At 32.7% G+C, this 11,741-nt stretch overlaps 1 protein-coding gene across 1 annotated transcript; it reads left to right on the top strand.

Annotated features, from left to right (window-relative positions):
- Positions 1-3,117: 3,117 nt before the first annotated feature.
- LOC114311364 (subtilisin-like protease SBT1.8) lies at positions 3,118-5,289 on the top strand. The gene has a single exon (XM_082900933.1). The coding sequence runs from the start codon at positions 3,118-3,120 to the stop codon at positions 5,287-5,289; it is 2,172 nt and encodes a 723-aa protein (XP_082757059.1).
- Positions 5,290-11,741: the final 6,452 nt, after the last annotated feature.

The following is an 11,741-nucleotide window of genomic DNA, read 5'->3' as shown; positions in this document are numbered from 1 at the left end:
TGTTGTAGACAATGCATGATGATTAGGCAAATAGAAACTGATCAATGGAATGTGTCATGGAATTTGACGGTTGATAGAATACATTAACTGTATGTATTGAGTGATTGTATATAGAACCAACGTGTTTGTATACGTTATGTGTAGAGGAGGAGATGAGGGATGTACTCCGCGGTTTAGGGGAAGATGGGGGATGTACCTCTAAACCGGATAGTGTTGGGAGAAGATAGGGGATGAACTCCGTAGATACAGCTCGTATGCTTGTCTAGAGAAGTGAAGATAGAGCTCATATGCTTATCTTTGTGAAGTGTGGATACAGCTTATATGCTTATCTGTGAATATGGGATATTGTTGTTATACATATCTGTTGAGAATATGGATATAGCTTATATGCTTATCTGTGAATATGGGATATTGTTGTTATACATATCTGTTGAAATGATGATAGAGCTAACATGCTTATCTGTTGAAAAAGAGAAAATAAAAGGTAACTTGGACTCATAAGTCGTATGACATAAATATGTGATTTATGTGAATGTATCAATGTTAGCCATCTATCAATTGCTAATTTTTTTGTCATTGTTCATGGTTGGTTTAGTGTATTTCTACTGGGCTGTGGCTCACCCTATATGGGAATATCATTTTCAGGTACAGGTAGCATGCCACCTCCAAGGACATAGCTTGGGAGGCTAGAGGCGGACATACTTTTGTCGTTTTGTTTATTTTGACGTATTACATGTAAATTCAAGCCAAGGGCTTAATGTGTAAATGAGTTAGCACTCTTTTGTTGTAACCAAGTGTTAACTTGGAAAGCTGTAAGCCCATAGGGCATTTGCTTTTGTTGTTAACATGTAATACTTTTGTAATGAAACTCTGATATATGGAAGAATGTGGTTATTTCTTGTGTCAATGAATGTCTCATGTGATGGGTTTAACGTTATTATTTTGAGGGCGTTACACCTAACGTCAACCATCATCACCATATGACAAAACCATGTATTAGATCTCACTACTACAAAAATAGATAAAAATTACATTTTTTTTTGTGTGATGTATGTTATTTAATCACACTTTTTAAGTTTTATTAAAGTATGATCTTTGGGAGTGTGATTAATTTAAGTGTGATTAAAAGTATTTAGATCACATTTTTTAAGTGTGATTAATAACATTTAGATATAAAAAAAAAAAAAGAAAAAGGATCACACTCACTAGCTTCTCTTTTGCTCTTGTGGAGATTCGAACCATATACCTTCACCTAACGTCAACTATCATCACCATATGACAAAACCATGTATTAGATCTCACTACTACAAAAATAGATAAAAATTACATTTTTTTTGTGTGATGTATGTTATTTAATCATACTTTTTAAGTTTTATTAAAGTGCGATCTTTGGAAGTGTGATTAATTTAAGTGTGATTAAAAGTATTTAGACCACATCTTTTAAGTGTGATTAATAACATTTAGATGTAAAAAAAAAAAAAAAAAAAAAAAAAAAAAAAGATCACACTCACTAGCTTCTCTTTTGCTCTTGTGGAGATTCGAACCATCAACCCTCTCACACCATAAACCTTATCAAACACACTCTTTCCACTACACCTCTATAACACCATATAATTATATATGCAACATATATTATTTATATAGTACATAGATCCGTATTAATATAAAAGTATATATATAAAGATAATTATTTTTTATTGAACATAATTTATGTAAAAATAAATTATTTAGTAGAAAAAAAAAGAGACCACTTTTGGCGACTAAAATTTTTTAGTCGTTAAAAAATTTAATTCTCGGGCTAAAATTACTACTTTTGGCGACTAAACTTCTTTTTAGTCGCCAAAAGGCCTCACTTTTGGCTACTAAATATTTTTTTAGTCTCCCAATGCCTCAGTTTTGGCTACTAAATTTTTTTTATTCACCAAAAAATCTCACTTTTGGCTACTAAAATTTTTTTAGTCGGTAAAAGCCTCACTTTTGGCTACCAAACATCTTTTTAGTCACCCAATACCTTACTTTTGGCTACTATATTTTTTTTAGTTGCCAAAAAGCCTTACTTTTGGGTACTAAATTTTTTTTAGTCGGTAAAAGCCATATATAGGCAACAAAACAGCTTTTTAGTCGCCAAAACATATACTTTTGGCTACTAAATTTTTTTAGTCGTCAAAAATCTTTACTTTTGGCAACTAATGCTTTTTTAGTCGCCAAAACCTATACTTTCAGCGACCAAATGTGTTTTTTTAGTCGCCAAAGATGCTTTTTCTTGTAGTGGAGTGTGATTAAATATATAATTATACTTATTTAAAAAGTGTGATTAAAAAGTAGTAATGTATATATAATCACACTTTAATTAGAAGGTGTGATTAAAAAATATATAAATAATCACACTTTAATTAGAATGTGTGATTAAAAATATATATATATATATATATATATATATAATCACACTTATTTAAAAAGCGTGATGAAAAAGTAGTAGTGTATATATAATCATACTTTAATTAGAATGTGTGATTAAAAAATATATAAATAATCACACTTTAATTAGAATGTGATTAAAAAATATATATCTAATCACACTTATTTAAAAAGTGTGATTAAAAAGTAATAGTATATATATAATCACACTTTAATTAGAATATGTGATTAAAAATATATATATATATATATATATATATAATCACACTTAATTGAAAAGTGACATAAAAAATTAATATTATCACACTCAATCAAATTAAGTGTGATTAAAATATCAATCTAATTTTTTTTTATCACACTTCTAATAAAAGTGAGATATTTTTTTTTGTCAAAGTGTGATATTTAACTATTTTTGTAATGGTGTCTTATAAGGGATTACATGCGACACCAGAGATACGGACTCTTTGTTTGTCTTTTTATTGTTTTTCTCACGTTTGTGGTCCTCTGTTTTTTATTTTAGTTTATATATAAAGCCATGTTGTTTATAACTCTAACAACATTGAGTTGAAATAGTTGATGCTTTGAGAGGAGACAGAAGGTTTCTGTGAGACAACAATACGTTTGCATGCAATGGCTTCATGCCTAATCCTTCTTTCTATTATTTTTCTATTTTTGTTCAATTCTGTTACTGGAACTAGCATGTCCAGTTACATAGTTTTTGTCAACAACAGGTCAACAATTTCTCAACTTTATAACCAAGAAAAATGGTTGAATGAAAGGGTATTTTATACCTATGAAGAGATTAGAGGTTTTGCTGCACGATTCACAAATGAAGAAGTTGATTACATTAGTCACGCTATCGGAGCTGTGATGAAAGATGAAGCAACTGTGCGCCCTCACACAACTCGATCACCAGAATTTTTGGGGGTCAAAGTAAATTTTGGCATTGGGTCAAAGTCCAATTTTGCCGAAAATGTAGTCATTGGCTTAGTGGATTCTGGCATATGGCCAGAAGCCGAAAGCTTCAATGACGCTGGACTTGGGCCAGTGCCTATTTATTGGAACGGCTACTGTGAAAGTGGAGATTCGTTCAACTCAAGCTTCTGTAATAGAAAATTGATTGGGGCTAGATATTTCACCAAGGGGTTTAATTTTGTCAAAGCTGATAAGCCCACAGACCATTTTGGTCGAGATTATGACTCACCAAGAGATGGATCCGGTCATGGAACTCATACGGCTTCTACAGCTGCCGGTGCCCTTGTCGACCATGCCAATCTTTTCGGATTTGCAGAGGGCACCGCCAAGGGAATTGTATATAATGCACGAATAGCAATGTATAAGGCATGGGCGTTCCATTGGTGTCCTGATTCCGATATATTGGCGGCCATGGAAAGCGCCATACAAGATGGAGTCCAAATTTTATCACTTTCGATTGGAGGACCTGAAACTCCATATTACGCGAGCTCCATTGCTAGAGGTGGGTTCGCTGCTATAAAGAAAGGGATATTTGTGACTTGCACTGCGGGCAATAATGGTCCAATATCTGGCTCAGTGATGAACACGGCACCATGGTTAACTACTGTTGGTGCCGGATCTATTGATCGTTCTTTTCCAGTTGATGTCATGCTTGGAAATGGACTAATTTTCACTGGTTCTTCCTTGTATCCTTCGAATCTTACGAGGACAGACGCTTTTCCACTGGTCTATGATGGTTTCTGTAGGCACCTGTTAAAACGTTCTTATAATTTCAAAGGGAAGATTGTTGTCTGCGCTCCAGGTGGTGACAAAAACAATGCATTCATTATTCAATCGGCAGGAGGTGCAGGGTTCATTGAGTGGAACGAAGAACAAAGTGGAGAGCAACTAATGGCTACAGCCTATCCATTGCCTGCGGCGAGAGTTGGCTTCGAGGAAGGAAGACAAATTCTCAGTTATATAAAGACAACAAAGAACCCTGTTGCAAGGTTTGTGTTCCATGATGCAACAAGTCCAAGAAAAGAAAGAGCGCCAGCACTTGCAAGCTTCTCCGCTAGAGGTCCGAATCCAACCGTCGCAGAGATTCTCAAACCTGACCTTATCGCCCCGGGTCTGAACATATTAGCAGCTTTTGCTCCAAATGTTCCATTGACGGGATCTTTTTACGATAAAAGGACGCCCAAATTCACCATTTTGTCCGGCACGTCGATGGCCTGTCCACACGTTGCCGGGGCTGCTGCCCTACTCCGTGGGGCCCATCCTACTTGGTCACCAGCTGCCATTCGATCGGCTTTGATGACGACGGCTGGAACCTCGGATAATGCAGGTCTTCCAATGGTTAGATTGGAGGACATGAAGCCAGCTACGGCATTGGGGATTGGATCTGGTTATACTGAGGACCACCAGATGAGAATTTTGGTGGAGGAAGAACCAAACCCATGCTCAGGGTTTTCTGGTTCGCCTGGGAATCTGAACTACCCATCGTTCTCAGTATTGTTCAGACCTAACAATAATGTTCACGAGTTAACCAGAACAGTAACCTGCGTTGGGGAGCTACTGCCAGAAATATACGAAGTCAATGTTGTTAATCTGGCAATTGATAAGGTGGCTATGACGGTCAAACCGCATAATCTAATTTGCAGCAAAATTGGCGAGAAGCATAGATACACAATCAAATTCGAAACCAAGTTCACGGCAAAGCACAGCTCCAACATTGTTGAAGATATGATCTTTGGGTCCATTTCTTGGGTCAGTGAAAAGCATGCCGTTCGAAGTCCTATCGCAGTTATGTGGAGCATGGCAGCCAGAAATTACAATAACTGGGGTCATTTACTAAGTCATCATATCATATTTTTAGCTCTACACATTCTACTATTAAAGATCAGATTAGAGTAACCATATAAATTCTCTCTCTGTTATATCTGAGAGTTGCAGATCCGAGGTGTATTCCTTGCCTGAGTGTTTGCTGTTGTGCTGCACTACTTGAAAGTTGTCAATTCTGGTATTGGACTTTTGATTTGTGTATGCGTTGACCTTGTTTTTGTTCTGTTCCAGTAGTGGTGGTCAATCCTCTAGTAGGAGATAAATTCTTAAACCACTAGTTCTTGTTTGGGGGTTAACTTAAATTTTTATAAACTTGGATCTAAATTGCAAATCTTTATCAATTGATTTTACCATAGGAACAAATCAGCGGCCTCTCTATATTTGTTCTTCCCTGACTACCCATAACTAATACATAACGTTGCATCCAGAGATTTCTTCGGCGTCTCACGTTCGGAGACCTCTTCGGTGCGGGACCGTATCTCTCTATTTCTTTAATGCATTTTAATGAAAAGAATAATTTCTCTTATTTTATGTGCCCTAATTGGTTTTTGGTTTCATTACAATCAAATTCAGTAAATTTTATTTTATTTTTTCTATTAAATATTAATTTCAAACAATTTGTTTGGGTAATTTTCGGCTAATTCTGCGTGCTAATTTTTGCTATTTTTTCGGGCGTGCCCTATTTTTTTTTTAAAAAAAAATAATATATCCTCTCTCTGTTGCAATATGTTTACAATAATCTTTGCATTATATAATATTCGTGAAAACGGGTGCTATGCACGGGATGTGAAAAAGTTAATAAAATATATTTATATGAAATAATATAAATAGTTAGATTTTTGTATGTAAATTATGAAAATAAAAAATATTGAAACTTACTATTTAAGTTTTACAATTTATGCGTTAATTTTTAATTTGTCACAACTTTAACAATGTAACTTTCAACCCCCTAACTAAAGTCATAAATATGGGCGAGTTTAACCTAAGCAACTCGAGTCAAGCTTGCAAATTTTTAAAGATTATGTAACATAATTTTTAATTCGGTAAGAACCTATGTAAAGTTCAAAATTTTAAATAAATTTGAATGGATTTAGACAGATACACTAAATAATCTGATCAATCGAAACAAAATTGTATATATAAAATAAAATTATTTGCTAATTTATTTTTTTAATAATAAATAAGATTAATTAAAAATTTAATATTAATGAACAAAAGTAAATACACCTTTTAGAAAAGGATTATCGAATAAGTTGATAATAAAAATAATTATAGATGATCAATAAATTATCACCTATAACCCTAATTTTTTTTTAAATAAAAAAGATTTTTCACAAACCATCACTTTTATTAAAAAAATCACATTTATTTTTATTTGTTTTAGCAAAACTCAATTTTTAGCAATTTGAGCAAAAAAAAAAATTCATTTTTATTTATTTATTTTAGTTTGTTTAATTGACAACTGAGATTAAAAAAAAAAAAAAAAAAAGTTAACAAGATCCACCCTATTTCACAAGCGCTAAAAAAAAAGTCTAAATGAACAATAAGAAAAATATTTGAGACCAAAAAAAAAAAAACTAAAAATGATATGGTGTCATATCTGTCAACTCTTGATTTGCCATGCATTCAATGACATGGGGCCCAACTCCTTTGTCACATCATTATGGGTGAAAGTGTGGGTTTATAACATTACTGGAATAATAAATTATCATATGTAACTCCCATTGTAACGCTCACAAAATAATAACATTAAACCCATCAAGTAAGACATGCATTGATATGTAAACGTTTCACATTCTTTCAATTATCAGAATTCCATTACATAAGTATTACATGTTAACAACAAAAGCAACTGCCCTATGGGCTTACAGCTTTCCAAGTTAACACTTGGTTACAACAAAAGAGTAGTAACTCATTACACATTAAGCCCTTGGCTTGAATTTACATGTAATACATAAGAAAGTAAAACGACAAAAGTATGTCCGCCTCTAGCCTCCCAAGCTATGTCCTTGGAGGTGGCATGCTACCTGTACCTGAAAATGATATTCCCATATAGGGTAAGCCACAGCCCAGTAGAAATACACTAAACCAACCATGAACAATGACTAAAAGATTAGAAATTGATAGATGGTCAACACTGATACATTCACATAAATCACATATTTATGTCATACGACTTATAAGTCCAAGTTACTTCTCATTTTCCCTTTTTCAACAGATAGGCATATAAGCACTACCCACATGCTCAACAGATATGTATAATAACAATATCCACATTCTCAGATAAGCAAATAAGCTATATCCACATTTTACAGCAGATATGTATAACAACAATGTCCACAGATAAGCATATAAGCTACATCCACACTTCACAAAGATAAGCATATGAGCTCTATCTTCACTTCTCTAGACAACCATATGAGCTGTATCTACGGAGTTCATCCCCTATCTTCTCCCAACACTATCCGGTTTAGAGGTACATCCCCTATCTTCCCCTAAACCGCGGAGTACATCCCTCATCTCCTCCTCTACACATAACGTATACAAACACATTGGTTCTATATACAATCACTCAATACATGTAGTTAATGTATTCTATCAACCGTCAAGTTCCATGACACACTTCATTGATTAGTTTCAGTTTGCCTAATCATCATGCATTGTCTACAACAATCACGACTATCCTCCACCGATAGCCCAAAGCAGTTATTTCTAAACAGAAAATAAATGCACAATGGATATTCAATCAACATTTCATTTCCTCATCTTCTCAATTAATTATCCCAATTAATTAAACAATGTAATTAGGTCAATTCCCATAATTAACATTTCCACCCTTAGGTCCCATTTTCATCAACGATTTAACATCAATTCCATTTCTCTATGCCAAACATGCATCTAGGTTTATTATGAATAAAACCCCAACTTTTGTAAAATTACACAAAAGCCCCAAACTTTCACAAAAAGCCAAGCCCAACATCTCAAAATACCAAAATTTAAAGACAAAATCCATAGAGAGGAGTAGGATATCCCTACCTCAAATTCGGAGTCCCAAAGGAGAAGACGACAAAACCCAACGTGCTCCAAAACCCGAGATTTTCAGATTAATATGAAGCCATCGACGATCAACAACTTTTTTGTAAAGGCCAAAGGTGAGCAAATCACTCCTACTAGATCAAAACCTAGAGAGAAGGTAGAGTCTAGAGTGAGAGACTCAACAATGGTGATTTTGGAAAAGTAAGAGAGAGAAGAGAAAGTGAAAAAGTGACTTGAAAAGTCACAATTTCGGGACTTAAACCCAGTCGCCCGCTCGAGCGTAAAACACCCCGCTCGAGCGTCACTCACAGACTCCCGCTCGAGCGTCCAAACTTCCGCTCCAGCGCCGGATGCACTCTCCCAGCATTTATACAGAACCAGGCCTCCGCTCGAGCTTCCAACTCCCCGCTCGAGCGGTACTCACACAACCCCGCTCGAGCGGCCAATCCCACGCTCGAGCGTACAACGCTGCACAGGAAAATACTGAATGGGTATAATCTCCGCTCGAGCGCTAAAACCCCCGTTCGAGCGTACAGGCCAAAATCTGGGCAACTAGTTTTGGTTTCTAAACTCGACCAACCTGTAACAAACCCGCCCAACACATATCATAACTCAAATACTAAGTAAAAAGGATGTAAACAAGATAATAAACAACTACCAACATCCACGGACACATGTCCGGATCACTGTACAACAAGGGTAAACCCGGGATCGCTATACCCATTTTCTTTTTTTATTACATAAAAAATAAGTTTCGCCAACTATTACTTTTAATAGAAAAAAAAAATGTTTATTTCTATTTGATTTTTGCAAAAGTCACTTCTTAACTATTTAAGTCAATTTTTTTAATTTTTTTATTTGACAATTAAGATTTTAAAAAAAAAATTAATAGAATCCATTATGTTTGGCAATTATTAAAAAAGTCATTCATTTTTTTTTAATGTTTTTTGTATTTTGTTAAAAAAAACTATATGTTTTAAAAAATTTATTGTTTAAGTCCATGTATTTTAGAAGGACATATTTTGTTTTGTTTTTTTTTTTTTTGTTTTATAAAATTTAAAACAAAAAAATGACCCCAAAAAAATATAAACTCTTAATAGTGATTAATAATTTGGATACATGTATTTAATAGCATATTATGTTCAGATCAATAAAATTAGGACACATCATTATGATACATGTGAATATTGATCTCATTCTAATTGCAGTAACATAATTTTTAAAAAAAATTAAATTCAAAATTTTATTTTATAATTTAATAAAATATGCATAAATTAAGGAATGAATATTGATCTTATTCTGGTAACATAATTTAAGGAAAAATCTAAATTTAAAATTTTATTTTAAGAATATATAATGCATTTATAAACTAAACATATTGTGACACATATTAACAAAAATTAAACAAAATCAAAAAAAAGAAAAGAAAAAAAGATTGCAATTTTAAGCTTTAATAGGATGATAACGTCTTTCAATTATAATAGTATATAGATTTTGTATTAAGTTTTAAAACTCTCATAATATCTCTTCTTAAAATCATTCTTTTGTAAAATATATAAATAATCTCAACATCACTTTTATTGCCCTTAAATACAAAAAAATATGAGCTAATTATGATAATTTTAAATTTATATTTAAAACTTATAAATCATGGGATATATCATTATAATTTTGAATTTATATTATTCCTAATTTAAGTTTAAATTAATAGATTGCTTTTCATATTTAGTAACCCTTAAATTTGAATTTTGACATGAATTAGTATACTTTTTTTTTTTTTTTTTAAATTTGATATACTTTCCATTTGAAAGTCATAAATCAAGGGATATTAATTTTTATTTATTTTTTTATTTTTGCTTGAATAAGAGCTAACTAATAGAAGATTTTTTTGATTTTTAAAAATCAAAAAATTATGAAATTTATATTGAAAATTTGGAGCTCCCACTAAACTTGTGGATTAAAAACCCCATTTTCCTTATATAATATATAGATGAGCAAAACCGTTGTGGCATCTTTGAGGTTAAGACTTCAATTCTTGGTAGCGTTTGGTTTTATTTTGGAATTATGATTTCAATAAAAAAAAAAATCAATTTTTTTTTTTTTCAAAACTCACAGCCAAACTATATTCAAAATTCTATTTTCAAAACAAAAAAATTTAAAAATGATTTTTTTTTATTTTGTTCTTTAAAATTATTTTTTATATTTTTGAAAAATATTTTTTTCAATTTTTTTTTTATTTTTATTTTTCAAGAAAAAAAATATATTTTTTTTGTAACGCCACGAAATTGATCATAAATCGAACCAATAACATATATGAATTATAGCATGAATCAAAGTGTAATGTCCTTTCATGTCATAGAGTTAATGGTACACAAGAGTTTAACATTAGTAAATGCCCTATAGACTTACATCTATCTAAGTCATGGCTTGGTTACAATAAAAGTAAGACTAGCTCAATATAAATAAAGCCCTGGCTATACAAAAGAGAATGCAACAAAATGAAGGTCTTGCTCCAAGGTCCCTCCAAGCTATTGCATTGATGGAGGCATATCATCAACATCTGAAAATAGTTTTTCCCAAATAGGGTGAGCCACAGCCTAGTAGGAACAATCTAACATACTATATGGATCTTAACAAAGATATAAGTACAATGTGTATCTACAATGCCAGTGATAAAACATTTATATTCTATATCATCATAAAGTACCAAAATTCATAACTTAATCCTTTTTCCTTTTCGTCAATTCAAGTTAATTCATTTTATCTCACTTCATGAGTCAATTTCATTATCTTTCAAGCAACCCATCTGAGATTATAACTCAGTGGTTCCCAAATTAACACAATTATCACACAAACACTTCAATTTGACATTTTACAGAATTTTCGTCTGAGGGAATTAGCATCCATGTGTACACGCGGTTTCGGGACTTTCACCCTGGACACACAGGCCAACTTAATTTCAATGGAGTTCATCCCCTATCTCCTCCCAAACAATGGAGTACATCCAATTTTTCCTCCCAAACAATCATACATATACAATGTATTTAAAACATAGTCATATTCAATGACAACCCATAAGAGATTAGTTTTAATTCTCCTAATCCTCATGTAATCTCTACAACAATCATAGCTATCCTCCACCGATTGCCCAATATATATATTTCTAACTAGATATTCAATCTCAAGACAGATAATTTATTCAAATTTCAAAAGTGTGAGGTAATGTATATCCAACTCCACTATTTACATCAACATTCATCCAATTTCATATCTATAATACCAATTTCATTTATTTTTACAAAATAAATATTTGAATCATGTAACACTCCAAAAATTTTCCCTCCGCTCGAGGGTAAGAGTTGACGCTCGAGCGGCCTTGTGAGGCTCCGAGTACTTCTGCAGTCTGTCCGAAATTTTAAGAGTTATGAATTCCAGCTCGAGCACAGAAGTGTTCACTTGAGCTGTTGGTTTTGTTGGTCTGTTCGCTC

Source organism: Camellia sinensis, chromosome 13, assembly GCF_055761805.1.
Source record: "Camellia sinensis isolate YWXY chromosome 13, ASM5576180v1, whole genome shotgun sequence".
Classification (NCBI taxonomy): Eukaryota; Viridiplantae; Streptophyta; class Magnoliopsida; order Ericales; family Theaceae; genus Camellia; species Camellia sinensis.
Note: the sequence above shows the minus strand (reverse complement) of the source record. Positions and strands in the feature narration are given on the sequence as shown.